Consider the following 22028-nt stretch of genomic DNA (forward strand, 5'->3'; position numbering starts at 1 on the left):
TAGAATAGCAGACCTGGGACTGGGGTTGTAGCTCAGTGGCGGAGAGCTTTCCTAACATGTGTGAGGCACTGGGGTCGATTCTCAGCATCGCATATTAATAAAGATCCATTGACAACAACAAAAATTTAAAAAAAAAAAAAAGAATAGCAGACCTAGCAGGAATTCTGCCCGCAGACTGCCTTTGGACTCACAAACCTTCCCCTAGGTCTCTGGCCTGCAGGACTATCTGTGGATGTTGGACTGAGCAAACTTACACAATTTTGTACATCCATGCTTTAAAATAAATCTCTTGCTCTCAGTACATCACAACCTGTTGGTTCTGTTTCTCTGGAGAACCACCCTGGACAGATCTGAAAGCTTTTCCTTCTTCACTCTCTGTAGGGACAGTTCTAATGTCTCTCCCAGCCCATCCAAAGACATTGTACAGAACAGAAAATCCTCTAGCCTTGGAGGACTCAGTGGATTTACAGCCCAGTCATATTTTGGGCCCTCTTTTTCCTTGCTGTGGGCACCCTGGCTTCCAGTCATTCTTCCAGATTGGTAAACCCCTCAGGCCTTAGTCAAGAGCCTCAGTGTCCTTTAGTTCCAGGACTTCAGTGGACATAGCTCTTGTATTTTAGAGCCATAACAGGATGAACCAATCCAGGCCATGGGTTGCCATCCCTGGGAAAGTGCCCTCTTGCTTCACTATTGGGCTGATGCTGTTAGGAGACTGGGCAATGCGTAACCTTCTCCTGCCAGGGTCACAGCAGGATTCTGTCACTGTTGGGTACTCCAGACTGTCTCCCATCTACTTGTGGTTTAAGAAGGGTCCCCTTCCTTCCCCAAAAAAGCTACGATCCTTTTTGGTGATTAACTCCCTTTCTGCCTGTAGAGTTGACAATGGGAAGGAAGCCCTTCCAGGAAGCTCTTGGACCCAAGACGTCTTAGTTTCTCCCTAGGAAACCTCTCAGGTTGTCAGGAGGCAGCCGAGGGAGAGTGCTTCACCTCCTTGGCACTGGACCTTCCCTTCACTCTCAGCCTCTGCAGGATGCTGCTGTTTCTGGTGATGGTCCATGGCTGACTCTCCGGTAAGCCCAACCTAGTCCCTAATGTCTAAAGCCCCTCCATGGACAATTGAGGTGGGCCTTGTGACAACATGTGACTGGTTTAGCAGATCTCCAACCACAATGGTGGCTTTGGTTGCTCGCATATCTTTCACCCAAGAAGCTTCCTTGGAATGGGACCATGGGCAATTAAGTTTGTTTCCCTAGAAACAGGGGGGCCCTAAAGAGAAGCTGGATGTGTCTGCTGGCATTTCTGGGGGTTTCATGAAAAGTTTAAACTTTTAACTCCCATCTTAAAGCTGCCAGGGCTGAGACTTAGAAGCAAAGGAAGATGGGTACCCTCCTGTGAACTGTTTTTTATATATTCCTCCCCAAATGCATTATTCATTTGGATACAGGGTTCTCTCTCTGAGGATCCTCCATCTCCATATTCTCCGTATCCTGCAGCAATTAACCCATCTTTAAAGGATCAGAATTTTACTGGATCAGAATGTTAGAACAAATAAAATGACCCTAGCTGGAGAGAGGGAGAAGAGCATGTGTCCCCTTTCTCTCTAGTCAGAGGTAATTTCTTGAAGGAACTGTCCCTAAAGAACTTTTTTCAGAAGATTAGTGCCAAATGGTAGAACCTGATGTCATTCTGGAATAGCTGTCACCCATCTACCTACCTGGCTCTTATTTTATTTGGTACCCGAGATTGAACCCAGGGGTACTTAACCACTAAGCCACATCCCTAGCCCCTTTTTCTTAAATGTTGAGAGACAGAGTCTTCCTAAGTTGCTTAGGCCCTCACTAAATTGCTGAGGCTGGCTTTGAACTTGTGATCCTCCTGCCTCAGCCTTGAAAGCTGCTGTGATCACAGGCATACACCACTATAACCAACATTGAAGCATGTTTTAATCCGCTTTTTCATTGCTGTGACTGAAAGACTTGAACAGAACAATTGTAGAGGAGGAAAGGTTTACCGGAGGGCTCACAGTTTCAGAGGTCTTAGTCTATCAAAGGCCAGCTCCATTCCTCAGGGCTCAAAGTGAGGCAAAACATCATGGCAGAAGTGTGTGGCAGAGGGAAGCAGCTAACATGAAGATCAGGAAGCAGAGGGAGGGGTCTCCACTTGCCAGATACAAATATATACCCCAAAGCCATGCCCCCAATGCCCACCTCCTCCAGGCACACCTGCTTCCAGTCACCACTCAGTTAATCCCATCAGGGAATTGGGTTAGGACTCTTACAACCCAAACATTTCCCCTCTGAATTCTCACATTGTCTCACATGTGAGGTTTTGGGGGACACTTCACATCCAAACCACAACAGAGCAAAATTCTATCACAAATCTCCATGAGGTCGGCACCAGGTCCTCAGGGGCCCCACCCTTTCAGCTTTGGTTGCTCACAAGTCTCTGCACTTCTTTGCGGAGCGGGGGGGGGGGGGGGGGGGAGTTTGGGGACATCCCGTTCTCCATCAACACACACACAGACACAGTAGCCCTCAGACAAGGTTGGAGGCTATTGATAAAAATAGCCCAGTCCACCCACTCTGTGCGTAGTTATTTTAAACCACCACCAGCTTTTCTTGGTGAGAGTAAGTTCCAGTCTCCAGCTGCAGTTTTCTGCACTTGCACAAAAACCACTTATATGCTAAACCTGGTCTTGGGGTTAGTGACCCAAATTACCATCTCTCCCAAACCTCCCCAGCCCATCACTGCTGTGCATTCATCTATCCAAGTCATACTTGAAAGAACCAGTGGGCTCAGAGATGGGCCACAAGCCATGCAGCATGCCTCTTTGGCAGAAGCTGAGCATACTCCTTATGAGGTATGACAGCTATCTGGAGTGTAGACAGAAACTAAAGGATGTGACCCAAAGACAAGAGGATAGTGCGAAATTTCAATTAAGTCTTGTGCTTTATTCCTACAAATGCATTTTAGTTTTGCATTTTCCCCCATGATCTGTGAATGTAAAATGCTCTTCCCCCAATAGCAAATGCATTTCTCCCAAAGATGAACATGTTTACCTTGGAGCACGATGCCTGTCACATTCCTATTCTGGAGTCATTGTTCCTAGATACTTCAGAATGGATGTCTGCATAAAGCCAGATGGCAGAGTGATGCTTCTACTCTGTCATTTCTGGTCCTCTCTCCAAAACTTTTACTGTGTGACCCTTGGAATTGTGCTACTGCCTATATAAAAGAACATGGTAAGACACAGACATCCAAAATCATCCTGGCAAGTATGCCGTTGCCACATGAGATGCCACAAAATAAAAATGGAGGACAGAAAATTCCTGAAACCCTCCCTGACATTTATGGAAATCGTGTGCTCAGTTCCATCTCATGTTCCAAAGAGCTGCAGACCTGAGAGCACACACAGTGACTATCCCCTTGCAAATGGCTTCCTCTTCCCTATTCCCATATTCTTTCCTCCTTGTTTGCCTAGCAGCATCTTTTTTTTCATTTTACTCCAGCATATTTTAGTAGCTTCAAATCCTTCCCAGAACAAAGCAGGATATGAATCTTTAAAAAGGCAGGGGGAGGCACTGTTGGCCATTGGACACACTACTGAATGTTATTGGGACCAGAGGCCCTGCCTGTCTGCATCATTGAACACATCACAAAACTGCTTAAGATGACAGCCAGCTTCCAAGATGTCCCTATCCACCCTTCCAGTGTTTGCAAAGGGCTCATTTCTGTATTTACAGGACAAAAGTAAACTAGATCATCATATATTTAACCAGTGTACATTTTCTCCTACTCACATGTGGATTTTATTTATGGAATATGTTAATTTTTTAGTTAATGCTCTGAGTACTTCTCAGAAATTCAGAAATGGTTTAGGAGTTATAGCACCCAGATTGACAGAGACCCAAGCAAGGACACGTTGACTGTCCAACTCAAATTATGAGTCAATTGAATTTCGAACTCTACCAAAATACAGGAATAAGGACTCTGCATCCGTTCATATCTTTAAAATCCTTAATAGAACTAAGGCTTTTTTCTCAAATTCAATCTACTTTTGATTCGTATAAGCCTAAATTCCTAAAGTGTCTTGTGTAACTTTTAAACTTATTTTAGAATTTCAAGAATGAATGTAGAAAATGAATGATGTAACTTTTTGAGGAAGCAATTTGGCAATAAATATCAAGAGCCCTAAGCCTCAGCTGGGGCTTGGCTCAGTGGTAGAGAACTTGCCTAGCACATGCAAAGCCCTGGGTGCAATCCCCAATACTGCAAAAAACAAAGCCTTAAAAATGTTCCTAAATCTTCATTCAGTAATTGTACTTCTGAGAATGTACTTGCAGAAAAGGACTAAAATGCCGGTCACTGATATACATAAATAAGGATTATATACATAGAGGAACATTTCATGTAAAAGAGACAAAAAAATGGAAATAATTCAGTCAATAATAGCGGAACTGTTCACCTATTAAGTGATCAAGGGATAGATCATTCTGCAGTTGTTAATCATGTTCACATGGAATTTTAAGTTTCTGAGAGAAATGTTCTTGAGAGAACAGAAAAAGTAGGAAACAACTGCAGATATAGTACATACTCAAGTGTCACACACAGACATCCACAGACATGAAGGAAAGGCATCAAAAGACCCAGCAGGTGGGATTATGGGTAATTTTTCCTTTTTCACAAGTTGTCTTCACATCTCAACATTCTGTAAGGAACATGTTCTCAATTGTATGATAAATAATTAAAATAAAAGTTGCCTGGCGCAGTGGCACACACCTCTAATCCCAGCAGCTCAGAAGGCTGAGAAAGAAGAGCGCTAGTTCAAAGCCAGCTTCAGCAACGGCAAGGTGTTAAGCAACTCAATGAGACTGTTTCTAAATAAAAATACAAAATAGGGCTGGGGATATGGCTCAGTAGTTGGCTGCCCCTGGGTTCAATCCCTACTACCCAAAAAATAAATAGATAGATAAAAGTCATGCTTAAAAGTAGTTAGACTGGAGTGTGGCTTAGTGGTAGAGTATGTGCTTAGCATGTGCAAAACCTGGGTTGGATTCCTAACACTGTAAAAAGAATGAAAGAGAGTAGAAATTCACCACAAAGCAGATTATTGATTGTAATGTATTCCTTTTTATTAAATTATAAAACTGCTGCCAATACACAAACTTGTGGAAATAAAATAATCTTTTCTCAAGTATCTGCTTTTGTGGAACACATGGTTTGAAACAAAATATTTCCATACCAACTTCTTGGTCTTCAAGCTATTTAGCACTTACAGACATACTACCAAGTACAGCTATTATATGTACAGTCAGAATTTATGAAAAGTATTATAAAGATGAATGCCTTGAAAAGATGACACAGCATAGCAAAAACCAGCTATTAAACTGGTACAAAAATTTAGTGAAAATACAATTTTAGTCCATTATGGCTTTGCATAAAGCTTCAAAAGAGGAAAGTTTAAGACACTTCTTCTCATCAAAGGCACTTAGAGAGTTGTAATAAAATACTTCTTTGAAAGTGGTTTGAGTCCAACAGTATTTTTTATTCCTTTTCCTAGGTCTGCCTCACAGTGAAGCAGTCCTTAAAGGCAGCTATAAATGAGAAAAAATAATTATTGCTTCTTAATATACATATTAAAAATACACAAGACAGGATTAATACAGATGTAAGTCCACTGAAGCAAGTAACAGTATCGTACTGTAATGTTCCTCTTAATTCTGAGCAAAAAGCCATAATAAACTCCTCTACCCTGTCCCAAACAGCGAATCTGGGTTTGCACGGGAAGCAGGAGCTCTGTTACCACCACACCTCTTCGGTGCGTGTTAACTAGAAAAGATTCAACCGGAGGCCTCGAAGGCGTGCCCGTTGGAAGCAGCTGAAGGCCCAGAAGAGTCTCTGCTTTGACAGACACCTACAATTCCGTGTCCCGGTACCGGGCAGGCTGGCTATAGTAACCTCGCTTGGAGTGCTCCGCCAGCTGTTGGCGATACTCCTCTTCCTCCTCGGCTTCACTGCCATAACTTCCTCTGACATCCTGATAGTGTCTGGAGGGACCCTTCTGCGGCTCAGGGGGTCTGGAACTGACAAAGTGAGGGTGTTACATACCTCCCAGGGCATGCCCATGCCCTCTGGCTGCAGACAGAGGTGAAGCTTGAGTGCAGCCGGCAAGCATCCAAGGCAGATCACTTACTGACCTCCGAGCACTCTGCCCATTAACCAGAGCACTTCTGGCTCCACTCCAGGTCCACAGAGTGGTGAGGGCAGAGAAAGGGTTAAGTCAAGGTCAAGGCCGTGGCCCACTTAGACAGTGAATGAGGAGCATCTGCTGGGTGCTCCCTGACCTAAGGCTGCCCCACTGGATAAAGAGAGGGTACCTTCCTTACCCTCCCCAGCTACAGCCTCACCTAGCACAGAGAGTCTCTGTCAATGTCAGGCACCAAGTCCCCTCAGTTACCAGAAGCAACCTGGCCACGTTACCATCTAATTGCTAAAGAAGAAATGTTCCTCTAGATTTCTATTGCCATAAAACTAGACTCTAGCTTCCAATCAAAATGGCCACGAAAAATGTGATTTTCCCCCCTATCCTTGGAAGTAGAAATGATCCAGTATAAAACCTCAACAAGAAGACACTGTGGTGATCCCTAGTGCCTGTGAGCATTTTAAATAGGAAGCATCTTAGCAACACTGGTCAGTTGCTTGTCACAGTCCCTTCAGACCCAGTTTGGCATAAGTGGCCTGATTTTGCTGCGTGATACAAAGGAATTAAGGAGCTTGGCTAAGAGGCACAAAACAGTTAAGTGACAGAAAAGGGCAGAGCCCTAGGAATTTTGCTCCTGTGCTATCCTGACACAATTTAACAAAATTGTGCTCCAAAGTGTCAAAAGCTACCAGGCACACAAGGAAAATTACCATGAATTCTTGACTATAATCTTTACAGTTACAATTGATGGTCAATTACAGGTGCAGGCCCATAAACCCAGAAGGTTGGGAGGCGGAGGGAGGAGGATTGCAAGTTCAAAGCCAGCCTCAGCAACTTAGCAAGGCCTTGGACAACTTAGAAATACCCTGTCTCAAAATAAAACATAAAAAGGGCTGGGGACAGTCAGGCACTGTGGTGCACACCTACAATCGCAGCAGCTCGGGAGGCTCACGAGTTCAGCGAGTTCAAAGCCAGACTCGGCAATCGTGAGGCGGCTAAGCAACTCAGTGAGACTCTGTTTCTAAATAAAATACAAAATAGGGCTGGGGATGTAGCTCAGTGGTTGAGTGTCCCTGAGTTCAATCCCTGGTACCAAAAAGGAAAAAAAAAGGCGGGGGGGTGAGGGGGCTGGGAATGCAGCTTAGTGATTAAGTACTCCTAGGTTCAATCCTTGGTACAAAAAAATATATATATATATGCAAGATAAACAGTTGGACAAGGGTTGAAGGGAATCCTCTTGTTCTGAAATCTGGGTAAAGAAAATTCTTCCTTCAAGTCGAAGGGTTAAGAAGCTCCCTCCTTAAGATCTTTGCTTGCTGAGTGAGTGACTCTTACCTTGTGTGCTGGGGCAGGCTGGCATCTGGCTTGTGCGTTTTAATTGGAACTGCATAGATATCAGGATGCTTCTGAGCAATTTCAATCTGTGGCAATTAGGAAAAAAGAATAAGAATGAAAAAATGAACCACTGAGCAATTCACCTGCTGGTTTCTTGCTGGCCCCAAGGTTGCCTCACATCCTACTTCTTCACCCACAGAACTCCAGTTTCCATAGTTACGTGTACATGTCAAATAAGAAAGACATTTAAGAGAAATGAAGCCCTGACAACATGCGACAACATGGAGGAAACTCGAGGGCACTGAATGAAATAAGCCAATCCCAAATATTTATGATCCACTTATCTGAGGTTCTTAAATTATAAAACTCAGAGACAAAAAGGAGAATGGTGGTTGTCAAGGCTGGGGGAACAGAGAATGGGGGTCACTGTTTGATAGGTACAGTTTTACTTGGGGAGAATGAACATATTTTGGAGATGTCCAGTGGTAATGGTTGTACAATGAATATATTTAATGCCACTGAACTATATGCTTAAAAAGAGTTGAAATGGTAAATTTTATGTTAAGTGTATTTTATCACAATAAGGAAAATAATATGAAAAATGTTTAAATGCTCTTGTGACAGACTTCAATGATGAAAACTTCATCTGCTGGGCAGATTACATATTATGGACTTTTACTTAAGTCTTTTTTTTTTTTTTTTTTTTCTTTTCAGACAGTGTCTCACTGTTGCCCAGGCTGGTCTCAAACTCCTGAGCTCAACTGATGCCTCAGCCTCCCGAGCAGCTGGGACCACAGGTATGCGACACCACGCCTGGCTCCACTGAAATTCTTTTTTGACATTGCAAAGTCATATATGCAGACAGTATGGAAGTTCAAATGGCTCAGAAAGTACAATCAATAGGCCTTTTCATTTTAGCACCCAATATAGAGGTAGGACTGATTCTCTGGCAAATCTGGGAGCAAATGCAAACTCAGTTACCCAATAAACATCACAAACGGTCTAATTAAATAAAGTTACTTCTGGGAGGTCCTGATTCTCTTGTTGTACTCCCCCATTCCAGAACCCAATACAAGGCATGAAGAACAGAAGTATGAAGGTTGAACCGCAGAATCTTATTCACCTAAACTATCAGGCTTCTTGCTTGGAAGAAAAAAAGGATGTGCCAACAGCTGGCAAACCAGAAGCAACACACATAGCACTGAACATCCCTGTCATGTTCGTGGTAGCGGAAAAAGAACTGTGCAATGTTATACTGAAATTAAACCTACTCACAACTTATTGTTGACATACCCGGATCCTCTAGTGGTTTAAAAACTATTAGCACCCTGCCCCCACCAAATTACCCTTGCATTCTGTGCTTCTTGGAGCTCTTGCATTCTCTGCAATCTTGCCTTGTGATCCATCTTCTCAAATATTTTGACTTTGCCCAGGACTGATCTGGGAGCGTTGTCTTGCTCCTCACTGCTCTCCCCAACCTCCTCACCCTCAGGGGGAGGGACAGGAGTGGAGGGCTTCAGGATAGATCTTCCAAAGGCAGGTTTTGCTGCAACAGGGGGAGGACAACCTTTGGTAGATACCCCTGGAATTTCATTACCAGCCACGGTAGAGGGGTTTAACTTGTATTCCTGGTTTTTAGAGAAGTCGTAGGATTCTTCCCTGTTCTGGGTTCTGGCCTGCAAAGAGTTAATGACATGTTTTTACCTGGGGCTTTTAGTTTATTTTCAAATCTATATTAGTGATTTAATACACTCCATTTCCTGATCAGTTTCCAAAGGTAGTCAACAAATACCATTCAAATGAGAGATCAAATATGGCAGGGCAAACAGCCACTGGTTGGGCATCCTGAGCCCTACCTCAGGTTGTCAGAAAGTGCTAGGAGGACATCCATTGCTACACACAGAATAAACCTTCAATAATTTTGTACCACAGGATACCAGAATGTTGGAGAAGACCTCTGAACAAGTCAACTTTGGGAGTGGGTTTCTGAGGTCAATTTGCATTGTGTGTGCATGCCATGACTGGAAGGCAAGACCTGTGCCAGCCAGGGGTGAAAGAGACTGGGGTGTGGAGCCAGGAGGGCAGCACACCATGCTGACAGCCACTTCTCCTTCATACTTTGCTTCTAGCCCTTCTTGCAAATGTTCACTGATACACTGTATGAGGTCACTAATTGCTCTTCTCAGCTCGCACAATCAATTAGCGTTTTCTTCTCATCTATATTTTTGAATTAAATAGAGAAACTTTTATTGCAGGGTAAGGAAAAGCTTTGATTCAACCAGGGGTAAAGAATTATATGCTGTATGCTTCTATGCCTCTAGGTTGATTCTGTTCTTGATGACAATTTATTAAACAAATAAATTAAGTTGTTCTCCTAGTGAGAGGCATTCTAAACAATGGTAATGATTGTTTTCTTTAGCAAATCACCAGGAAGGATTTTCTGATCCATCCAAATCAGATTGTGGGCAGAAAACTTTAATTGGACAGAAAAAAGAAAAACAGAGATTCTGAGACTGGTGATTCTGGTCATGCAGCATTTGTCAAATTTATTCTTCCTACACAAACAAAAACTTCAAGAGTTCTAGAATTGTATACCCTCTTAACGCAGTTTTTCCCTATTTTTTTTTTTTTGGCCTTTCCCTAATTTTGGGGTTCACCCAATAGCCCACAGAATACTCTCTCTAAAAGAGAACACAGTGAGTCAAAACCATAATCCAACACCATCTCATTGTGTGTGCTCCTCGATGGCTATCCAGGGGGTCTGGGAACACCTGCTTCTTCTTGGTCCCCAGCCTGGCCCAGCCTGGGCTTCCCAGCCACGTACCTTGGGCGGCTCAGGTTTGAATGCCGGGGGCGGGCTACTGTCCCTAAGTTGATCTCTGCTAGCAGCCCTCCTCGTCTGAGCCCGTGGCTCTGGACTGGGTTTCCTTATGCTCTACAAAACATAAACGTTCATTCACAACAAGAACATCCAAGCAGAGAGCAGAGAGCACTCGTCTGCTTTGCTGGAGTTCAGAAATAAAAGTGTGAGCCAGAGCTCCTTTACTGAAAAAGCAGATAGATACTGGGTACCCTCCTATGAGCTTAAGACACATTTATGATGCTGGCTGCATCCAGTGTAGTAGACTCTGCTTTGAAGTACAATTACCAAAAAAAACCTCCTAACATCTAGTGTGTCATCAATAACTATTAACATTACTAAAGCATTCGTTCATTTATATCTGTAGATATTCAGAAGTTATTCTTTTATTCTTTTTGTAAATTTATTATTTTTTTTTATTTTGAGACAGGATCTTGCTGAGTTGCTTAGGGCCTCACTAAGTTGCTGAGGCTGGCTTTGAACTTGTGATCCTCCTGCCTCAGCCTCCAAAGCCACTAGGATTATAGGTGTGTGCCATTGCACCTAGCCAGAAGTTACTATTTACAATTTGTCTAGCAATATATACTAATTTTTTATTGTGGTGGTGGTGTGAGTTTTTCTCCCCCTTCAACTTATTTTTTTTATATAATTCTATCTCATAAAGAAAAATGTCATTCATTAGAATGAGTTAAATTGCTAAAGGGAAGTTTATAGCAATAATTATCCAAATATATTTGGGTAACCTTGTCTACAAAAATCATTATTCTGATATTCTCTAAAGTGCAACTAATAATTGCTCTGGTCCTAAATTAATGCCTACGTAATTTCTAGGACCACGTAAGCTGTCAAATCACTGGATACTGGTTGCATGGTACATATAATTAGATGTATAATTGATCATAATTGCAATTAAAAATTGAAAGAGAAAAGAGAAGGAAACTGATGTGGAAATACTCAGGAGCTCTGACAAGATTAGAAGGTTAAAGGCAGAGTGGAGAAGAAAAGCAAGGGCTCCTAAGAGTACAAAGAGAGAGAGACCTAATCAAAGGTTACAAGTAAGTACAGCAATATCGTATTTTAAAAAGAAGGTTCAACTTATAATTTAAACAGCTGGCACATAAAGCCATTTCCATTTATCCATCACAACCGAGGGCAGGGGTGTGACAAGCACTGAACACTCAACCTCTGCTGATGGCACTTTGGGGTCCCACTTTCCCAGGGATTGCAGCCACAATGATATAGGTGCTGACTCTGAGTGAAACTCCCTGGCAGTCTGCTCCAACCCTTTGGAATACCTTCCACAGCCCCTGAGTTAACAGGTGTCCAGAAGAATTCAAGTGAGACAATGCAAGACTCTCCTTTCCTGCCCGTGGCCTTGGAGCCCGGTGCCAGCCTCGCCTCACCTCCTCGTGCTGCACCGGCTCGGAGGAGCGGGTGATGGAAGACACCAGCGGCTCCTCAGCTGGCTCATCCAGCTCATTGTCAGTGTAGGCACCTCCTTCGCCGTCCGTGTCTTCAAAGTCACTGATGAGGCGGCTGTCGCAACTCAGATAATCCGCGCCCATGGCGGTTAAGTAGGACATGCGGTCTTCGGGGTCATCATCCATCCCTTCCATCTAGAGGAATTTGTTTTGGAGGGTCAGTGGGGTCTGACGTGGCTCTTGGGAGTGTGGACTCAAGGAAACTCCCAGAGACATGGCCATGTGTCTGAAACCTTGACACACCCTAGATGGGGAGGGTTCCTTTATTTTCCTGAAATCACTTGGCTCTGACTCAATGTTGTCACAAAGTCAAGTGTGGTTCAGGGACTCCACTTAGGAACCCTCCAGCCTATCCTTGCTACCATCCATCCACAATTGAGCCACACTTCCTCTGGTGGTTGTGCTTTTCTTCCGTAATCCAGCTTCACTCAGCCTTTTCTCCTGGTATCTGTCCCTTAGTAATAAATGCACACTGCCCTGTGCTACACACATCTCCACTCATCTACAAGACTCTGATCCCTGTGCGACTTATCCTCCCCAGGGAGCCTTGCAGAGTATAAGCACCTGGAAGATGCTTATAGATGGATACCTAGACTAACCATCCAGTTCCCAAAGTGCAAGACTTAATCAATTCTGCAACAAAATCATCACTAGAAAGGCTCACAAACTACCTCAATTCAGCTGAAGTACAGGACGCTAGCACCAAAGACTCCCAGAATGAAGGGGATCACAGGTTCTACAATCTTTCTCTGTAGCACAGTCATGCCTAAAATCTCTCTATGGAAGAGATGCTACTCAATTTTAGAGGCCTAGCACTTTAATATCACCTATTCAGACTCTTAGAACTATGGCCCATTCTCTACCAACCTCTTTTCTAAGCAAATAATTCTAATTCCATTAGCTTTTCTTTGGGTATTAATTTTTAATCATGTTCTCCATGGTCCTCAACCTTGCCTCTCATCTCCACTCTAAGTTTCCCATGTCCTTAGTAAGCTTTGGAGTTCAGCACAAGATCTTGTAAGCTCTGATTAGTGTACTTGAAATACAATACTAGTTACTACATTAAAAGTAAAAGGGGAGTGAATGTAGGGCCACATACATCACATTCTGCATTAAAAAGAAAACAAAACGCCATTTGTTACTTTGTTGGAGAGTTTGTAAGATTTCAGACTTGAGGAAAACACATATTGGAATCACTCTGGCCATGGTTTTACTACATTCACTGCCCTCTTGAGGAAGATTCAGAACACGAACTCTCACCTCACAGCAGCACGTCTAGGCCACATACCTTTCCTTCAGAGACCCAAACTGCTTCTCCTTGCTGATGCTGAATGGTGTCCTTCAAGCTGCCAAACCAGCTATCATTGGCTGAACTGAGGTTGATTATAGCTATATAAATGTAAACAAAAAGATTTACATCAATTTCCAGAGTAATGTTTTTTCAAGAAGCTCTCTAACATAATTCATATGTCTTTCTGTCGTATTTGAATATAAAACTCTGGTAAATTCAAAAAGCCTATGTAAATCCTTTTAGTTGAATATAATTTAAGCTATTAACCACCTAGTTGTTACAACTTACATTACAGGCAGGTGTTATAAAACTAATAATGGGTTTTTTTCCAGAATATCTATTCTTTAGAAATGCTACCTCTAAAAATTCTATTTTTAAAACAATACATTTTCAGCAGCACAGCAAGTCTAAAACAAAATTATATTTTAAAGATCACTGTGGGACACAGTGGCACACGCCTATAATCGCAGTGACGGGCAGACTGAGGCTGGTGGAGTCCAAGATCAAGGCCAGCCTCAGCAACTTAGCAAGACCTGGACTCAAAAATTTAAAAAGAAATTACATAGATATGATAAATAAGAAAAATAAACACTAATATACTACTGTCTACCTCTAAGAAAATGCATTAATTATTAGGAACACTTTATATCATTTTGAGAGTCATCAACACTTTAGAATATACAAACAGATAAACCAAGCTTGGCTGGTATATATTCAAAGAATGAATCTTTTTCTATTCAGAACAAAATATACCTCACATAATAGCGCTTACCCTGGGTCAGCCAAAAACTATTCTAAGTACATAAACTCTATGAGGGAGGTATTGCTGTCAAGAGCGTCTTACTGATGAGAAACCAAGGCACAGTTGTGAAATTAACTCACCTAAGGTTTCACATCAAATAAGAAAGGGGCCTGGACACAGACTCAGAAGTTTGTCCTTGGAGTCATGGTCTTAGCCAATATACCACACAGCCCTTGGAAGACACAAATTTAGAGCATACATAAAATGCTAACAAAGTGCAACATATGCAGTTGCTCTTTACCCTATGTACTGGAGATAAACCAGACAAGTAAAGTGGTCCAAATAATAGATTAAATTGTGTCTAAAATTATCAGACTGCAGGTAAATTGGAATTTAAAAAAAAAGCTGCCATGGCTTTTCATTAGAGGACATAATAATATATATCACTTCTAAAGCCCCCAAAGAACCATTAAGCAACTATGTGAGCAACTTTAAATCTCCTTCAGAATAACATATAGTTTTCTTTCATTTAAGAAGTTTCAACATTGACCTTGGAAAATCCTGAATGAGCTTACAATTTCCTTGGTTATTAATTATTTACAACATTAGAACAAACCGATCCATCAGGCAACCCAATGAAAATTAACCTTGATGCCATGGATTTTTGTGTCCTTATCATGGTACTTCACAAAGATTAGTGTGCTTATCGCTAAAATATGATGCAATGCACTTATATACAGAAGTGAGATTGTGCACCCCAGAGACAAAATAAGTGACTTGCACTCAATGTAAAAAGAATGTTAAGCTCTCTGTTGGGGTGATCTGGTTACAAGTACAGTATGTATTTATCATAAAGAAAATCTGAAACTTAACTTCTATATTAAAAAAAAAGAAAAGAAAATCTAAAGTTGATGAGACCATTTACGAACCGCAGAAAATATGTTCATGCCCCTTGATAAAATGAATGAAGTCACAAAACCTCTTACTGAGTTCATATTAACAGTCAAATGTACAGAACAAAAAAAAAAAAAAGAAGAGCTTCCCAGTAGCAAATTTCCTGGGCCACATACAAAGGTAATACCCATCCAAGTTGATAACGTCTAACTTGTTCATTTGACCTGTTATAAGCTTTCAAAGTAAGAAAGTAAAATTCTCAAAGCATCCTCACTCAGCCACTCCCTGGGCTGGAAGCACTGGGACTCCAGAGCATCATGCCTGCTGTGAGTGTGGTCTGTGCTATCCCAACCCCAGACAAGGAGGCTGAAAGCATGAAGAGCAGCAGCAAAGGGTAACGCAGTGCTGGGTGGGGGAGAAATTGGGAGCGATTGCTAACTGGGCACAAATGTTTCTTTTGAGATTATGAAAACATTCTAAAAGTGATTGTAATGGAAGAAGTGATTTACAGTAGAAGGGGTAGAGAGAGAAAAGGGGAGGGGAGGGGAGGGGAGGGGAGGGGAGGGGGGATAGTAGAGAATAGGACAGACAGCAGAATACATCAGACACTAGAAAGGCAATATGTCAATCAATGGAAGGGTAACTGATGTGATACAGCAATCTGTATACGGGATAAAATTGGGAGTTCATAACTCATTTGAATCAAACTGTGAAATATGATGTATGAGGAACTATGTAATGTTTTGAACGACCAACAACAATAAAAAAAATAAATAAATAAATAAAAATAAAATAAAATAAAATAAAAGTGATTGTGCTGATGGCTGCACATCTCTGAATATATATGAAAAAACATGAAGTGGATCCTATAAATGGGGACACCGAATATGTAAGTTATATCTCAATAAAGCTGTTCCCGTGGCCATGTCAACACTGAAGTGCTAGGTGGGCAAGCAACAGCAAAGCGCCTGCTAGGAGCACAACTTCTCATCCTTGTCTGCTTCCTGTGGTCAACAGACTGTACACTCCCTGGGGAAACCGGCAATCATCTACTGCAGTTTGCATTTTCTCGGCTGGTACAAGATTCACTTTTCTCCCAAGCTTTTTAAAAGACAAAACAAAGGTATACAGATTTGTTTTTCACAATATGATGAAAGATGAATAAGTATAAAATAATATAGATACTCATAATAATCAGTCGTATTTGTTCAGCGCCTTCCAAAGTCCCAGGACTAAACTATTCAAATTCACATTACTGAAGCCTAGAAAGGAAAGCTAACCAAACAGCTAGACTATCCCACAGTACTTCACAAGGCCACAACTTAGCATGGAGCGTGGGTTTCTAAGTCCATAATTCCACTTCCGTGGTCTTCCAACTATGAACTCAGCACTTTGAAGACCCTAAGAACACATGTAATTCAAGCTTCATTTAAAAAAAAAATAATAATTCTTGTAACATGTACATGTAAATGCATTTTATCTCATATATTAGTAGAGGACATAACAATATATATCACTTCTAAATATATAAATTGAGAAGGGAAGGCAAGTGTAACAACTTACTATGACAAGTCAACTTGGTTTTGGGCAAATCTCAGAACAAAGTGTTTCTTGTTTAACTGAGACTATCTCGAGATTATAAGGAAAGAATTTAATATTGCCATTACTAAATACTCCTATTTAGAAAAGAGGGTTTTCTTGTTACTACGTAAAAAGGGGGAAAATAGGATATTGAACTTAATGAGACTACATGAAACATAAAGCTTGACTTCAAAGTGCTGGGTTCTTCACAGCAACCTTTATCATTCTCATTTATTAATTCATAAAAATACCCTGAATTTAAAATCATAAAAAAACCCACAAATATTAATTCTGCCTAAGATTCTGCTGTTTAGGTTTGAAAACCAGTATTTCTGGTCATGGCACATGCCAGTAAGTCCCAAGATGTCAGACTGATTAAGGGGTGGGGTAGGAACACAGGGCTTGGTGAGGACATTGTTCAGCTTTGAGGAGTCAAACTTGGAAATCTGGAAGAAAATTATCAAAGACCACTGGACAGAAAATGGGGCTTGCTGACCAAAGTTGTGCGGCACGCTGCTGCAGCACTTAAGATGATTCTATGTAACAGATTGGCAATTCATATTGGGATTAGGTCCCTTCAAAGTTCTAGAAGAAACTCAATGCCTGGTGTTTACACTTCAACCTCTGGCTCTCAACTTCCTGTCTAGCTTACACAAGAAGTGACCTGGTGTACCCAGGGGGGTTCTTTGGGGGTTTTTGTTGTTGTTGTTGTTGTTGTTGTTTGGTTGGTTAGTTTGGTTTGGTTTGGGTGGGTTTGCTAGGGATTGAAATCAGGGGGACTCAACCACTGGGCAACATCCCTAGCCCTATTTTGTATTTTATTAGAGATAGGGTCTCGCTGAGTTGCTTAGTGCCTTGCTTTTGCTGAGGCTGGCTTTGAACTCACGATCCTCCTGCCTAAGCCTCCCGAGCCACTGGGAATACAGGCGTGCTCCACTATACCCAGCCCAGAAGGGGTTCTAACCTATGTTACACACATTTGTACTCTGCCTGTTTGCTAGGCCTGATGCTGGTCTCAGACACATGGAAGTGGATAATGTACACTCTCTGCCTTTAAACATCTTGTCGTAGAGCTAAATGAGGGGTTGCTAAATGCTCTACCCACGGAGGCCCCCCAAATCCTCAATCAGAAGTTGATTGTGACCTGTGCTTCAAAGAGAAAACAAGGCTGACCCAAAGCTAAGAAAAGAGAGTGCCTACAGTCCCCGGCCACTTCCTCTGGCCTGCTCTCCTTTCCATCCATCCTTCATCAGCTGGTTCTTCTATAACCCATTATTACCCTTCCTCATTCCTCAGATCCTCACATGAACCCGAATTAGAATGTCTGAGGGAAGCTTCTAGCCATTCAGTGGACTTCAAGGCAGGGTTAAAAATGAAGTGGGAGCGGGTTGTAATCACTCATGAGGACATAGGCTTCAGTTTTCTTATCTGTTAAAAGGAAGAGTTGCATTACTGGCTCTTCTAAACATCGAAAACGTGAAATGCTCCAAAATCTGAAACTCTTAGAAAGCCCAAACCATGTCACAAGTAGAAAACTCCACACCATGAAATTCTGTTTTGTGGAAAAAGTCTTTAAAATATTGTTATAAAATTCCCTTCAGACTATATATCTACAGTATACATAAAACATAAATTAATTCTGTGTTTAGACTTGGGTCTCATCCCTAAGATACCTCATTATGTATAAGAAAATACTCCAAAATCCCAAATCCAGAACATTTCTGATCGTAAACATTTTAGATAAGGAATAATCAACCTGTACATGATCCTTTTTTCGCATTAGAATAGTATGTCTGTGCTATAAGGTACCTGTGGTATTAACACAGCATCACAGATACTAGAGAGTACAGTTTTTGAGACATGATCTCTCTAAGTTGTCCAGGCTGTCCTCGAATACAGGATTGCATGGCCAAAAAAATTATGTAACTCTTCTAAACTCTTAATTGCTAAACAAGTCTCCTGCCCCAGTCTCCGGAATAGTTGGGACTACATACATGTGTCACTGTGCTTGGCTTCTACACTAGGATCTTTGTGCAGACATCACTGGGCCTGTCTTCTAGCCTAAAAAGATAACATATGAAAGGCCGGACCACTGTTCCCTGCTGCTATGGAAACAGTAATAATAATAACTACTACTAGTGGTTGTAAAATGACAGAAAAGATATGCATGCTCATGCTAACAGCACAACCTCAACAATGCCCAGAAATCTAGCTTATGATGGATCATTTCCTCCTGTGCATTTCATTGAACTGTCAGTTTTCACCAGAGTGAAAGTGATGCATCTTTAACAAGCAGCCAAGTGACAATAAAACAAGAGGCTTATGTGCACACGCACACACACACACACTTACAAACCCACTTCCTCCTCAGTATCAGAGAAATGCCAAATATGACAAAGGTTGATGATAACTGGCACTGAACCCTAAAGAGCCATCATTATTGCATGGGTATTACATCTGTGCAGTATCCTCATAATGCTCCCAGAAAATACAGCACTTGCATGACCAAAAATTTTATGTAACTCATTTAAACTCTTAAATATACCATATTCACAGAAATAGTCATTTATATAGACAGACATATATTCAGTTACTAAAATATGCCATATTTTTAGACCATTTTAGTTTCATGAGTAATAGCTGCAATGGGTCTTTATTTCAGGGACTTAAAAAAATCCTGTTATGGAAAATTCTAAACATGCACAAAAGCAAAGGACAGTTTAATGAACTCATATACACAACAAGCAACTTCACGACTACCAATTCCTAGCCAGTCTGGTCTTATCTATATACCATCTTCTCCCCTCCCTGAAGATTACAGAAGCAAATTCTAGACATTCTACTACATCATCCATAAGTATTTTGTTTAGTATATATCTCTAAAAGATGAGCATTCTTTTGTTTTTTTAAAATACAATCACAGGCTGGGTTTGTGGCTCAGAGGTAGAGCACTCACCTAGCATGCGTGAGGCACTGGGTTTGATCCTCAGCACCACATACAAATAAAATACAGATATTGTGTTCACCTATAACTAAAAAATAAATACTAAAAAAATACAAACACACATTATCATCACACATAAAAAAAGAAAAATAACAAATCCTTAAAATCATCCAATATCCAAATTCTTCAAGTTTCTTCTGGGGGGACGTTTTTAAATAATTAAGACAAGTTCCTCTCACTTTGTAAGTTATGCATTGATGGTCAGCAGAGAACAATGATACAAAATCTAGAGCTGTGGGTGCTGGGCAGTGAGGTAAGTTTGATAACGAGCCTTGTATTCCCCCATGAAAGTCTGAACCTCTTCAAAATGATCACTGACAACCACATCACGGATCATTTTGATCATCTAAGTAGTCAAAATTATAAAGTTCGTATTATAAATACACGAATATCATGGCCTAGTATACCTGATATCATTAACTACTTTTGAAGGAGTCACAAGCACAATTTCAAACTCTACATTCAGATTATTTTCTTACTTCTTTCATTTTTTTAATTCTCTTTCTCACTTTTGAACATAGATGAGTTTCAACTTCACTTACCTGTAAAAAGATGTGCACAAGTTTTCTTGAGCTTATTGGCTTGATCAAATAACTTGCGAGAACTTTTGTTGGATGCTGGACTCAACCTCTGCCTCATGGCTTTGACGCCCTGTCTAGAGTCTGGATTGAAGAATATCACAATTGGGAACCACTGGGTATAATTCAACAGGTCCACCGCTTTAGGAGTCACATCTAGCAGTGCATGCTTATCCTGTTACAGGTGGGGGAAGTTACATATAAGTGGTTATGTCAAGTAACACAGCATCAGAGAGTTTGTTTTAATAAGTAAAAGCTATTTCAGTTAAAAAGTGCAAAATGGAATCAAAAGGCAGAAAATATTTCCTCTCACAGTATGTCCATTTTAATATTATCAATTGTTTATAACTTTTAATAAAAAAATTATAGTAGTCTTCCCACCCCTTATTTGGGTTTCACTTTCTGCAGTTTCAATTACGCCAGGTCAAGAGCAAGTAAAAACAAGGGTGAGTATATTATAATAAGGCAGAGGAGGGGAGAGACACTCCACATTCGGGTAACTTTATTACAGTATATTGTTATAATTGTTCGAATTTTTGTTACATTATTATTATCAATCCCTTGCTGTACCCTGTTCTTTCTTCTTTTGGTGGTACTGGGGAATGAACTCAGGGGCACTCTACCACTGAGCTACATCCTTGGTCCTTTCTATTTTGAGACAGAGTCTCGCTAAATTGCCTGGGCTGGCCTTGAACTTATGATCCTCCTGCCTCAGGTTCCCAAGTAGCTGGGATTACAGGCATGTGCCACCTGACCAGGTCATGTCCTTCCTTCCTTCCTATCTCTCTCTCTATCTATCTATCTAATATCAAGGATTGAACCTAGGGGTACTTAACTACACCCCCAGTCCTCTTTCACTTTGAGACAGAGTCTCACTAAGTTGCTGAAGCTGGCTTTGAACTAGGATCCTCCTGCCTCAGTCTCCTGAGCCACTGGGATTATAGATGCACCATCATACCCAGCCTGTGCCTGATTTATAAATTAAAATTTATTATAAATATGTATGTATAGAAAGAAACAAAGCATATATAAAGTTTGACACTATCCATGGTTTCAGGTGCCCACAAGGAACCCTCGAAGGCATCTCCCTTGGATAAAGGGGGACTGACTACTCTTCCCAGGTTATTTGGTATAATGCTGAAGAGACAAATCATTATTGCCACAAAACAGTGACTGGTTTCCTCACAGTGAAACAGCTTGCATGTACATTAACTTTTACCATTAATGTTTAATAATTATTAAATTAGATTTTTATCCTAAAAGAGATTGTAGCAAACCATGATCCCATTCTTTCTCATAACATGCCATTCCAGTGAATTTTCTCACCTGCTCAATAATTTGCCTCACAGTATTTAACCGAACTACTCCACTGGATTTCTCAGATCCTGCATCTTTGGGTTCTGTTTCTGCAAAAGCAAAGTGGAGCTAATTTTAGAAATAAGTGACAATCAATGTTCCAATCTAGCATCAACAACAATGGGACACCGGACATTAAGTGTCTCCTCATGTGATGCAGTGGGAAGGATCCTAATATTTGTTTATCAGAAAGATAACCATGGGGAAATGGTTAGGCCAATCTGATAGGGAATGCTCTATGAGACAATTGGTTTGGACTCTTCAAACTGTCAATGTTCCGAGTAAGGTTAAAAAAACAAAGAAAGAAACATAAGAAAAACCACAAACAAAAATTAAAATTAAAATCAAATGTAATGCATGATTCTTGGAAGTGGGACATAATTGGGACAACTGAGGAAATATGAAAAATTGACTATATATAGCATACAGGTTGAGTTTTGCTTATCAGAAATGTTTGGAACTAGAAGGGCTTGGGTTTTTAAATATTTGCATATACATAATAAAAATATTTAGGAAATGGAATACAGGTATAAAACCGAAATTCATTTGCTTCATCTTTTACACATAAACTGAAGGTAATTTTGTGCAGTATTTTTAGTAATTTGTCACAGGAGGTCAGATGTGAGATCTTCAACTTGTGACACCATGTTCGTGTTCAATAAGCTGCAAATTTTGGAGTATTTGGGATCTTAGACTTGCAGACT

The 22028-nt window shown here is 41.0% G+C and overlaps 1 protein-coding gene and 1 long non-coding RNA gene across 5 annotated transcripts in view; one reads left to right on the forward strand and one right to left on the reverse strand.

The window, feature by feature from the left end:
- Positions 1-982: 982 nt before the first annotated feature.
- Positions 983-8850, forward strand: LOC144254154 (uncharacterized). The gene is made up of 3 exons (XR_013343437.1): positions 983-1070; positions 8252-8334; positions 8601-8850. It is a non-coding gene; the product is annotated as an uncharacterized LOC144254154 (long non-coding RNA).
- The window catches only part of Tjp2 (tight junction protein 2), a 145813-nt gene continuing 128918 nt past the window's right edge, over positions 5134-22028 (reverse strand). For 3 of the 4 annotated variants that reach the window (XM_077797015.1, XM_026389270.2, XM_026389272.2), the window contains 8 exons: positions 21295-21374; positions 19933-20143; positions 13167-13267; positions 11801-12013; positions 10362-10472; positions 8884-9213; positions 7538-7623; positions 5134-6083 (listed from right to left, as the gene is read on the reverse strand). In XM_077797015.1, coding sequence (XP_077653141.1) covers positions 5915-6083; positions 7538-7623; positions 8884-9213; positions 10362-10472; positions 11801-12013; positions 13167-13267; positions 19933-20143; positions 21295-21374 — 1301 coding nt within the window. In that variant the 3' untranslated portion in view covers positions 5134-5914. The remainder of the gene's footprint in view (positions 6084-7537; positions 7624-8883; positions 9214-10361; positions 10473-11800; positions 12014-13166; positions 13268-19932; positions 20144-21294; positions 21375-22028) is intronic. The other variant, XM_026389271.2, reaches the window with a different exon arrangement.

This window comes from Urocitellus parryii, chromosome 4 (genome assembly GCF_045843805.1).
Source record: "Urocitellus parryii isolate mUroPar1 chromosome 4, mUroPar1.hap1, whole genome shotgun sequence".
NCBI classification, from domain to species: domain Eukaryota; kingdom Metazoa; phylum Chordata; class Mammalia; order Rodentia; family Sciuridae; genus Urocitellus; species Urocitellus parryii.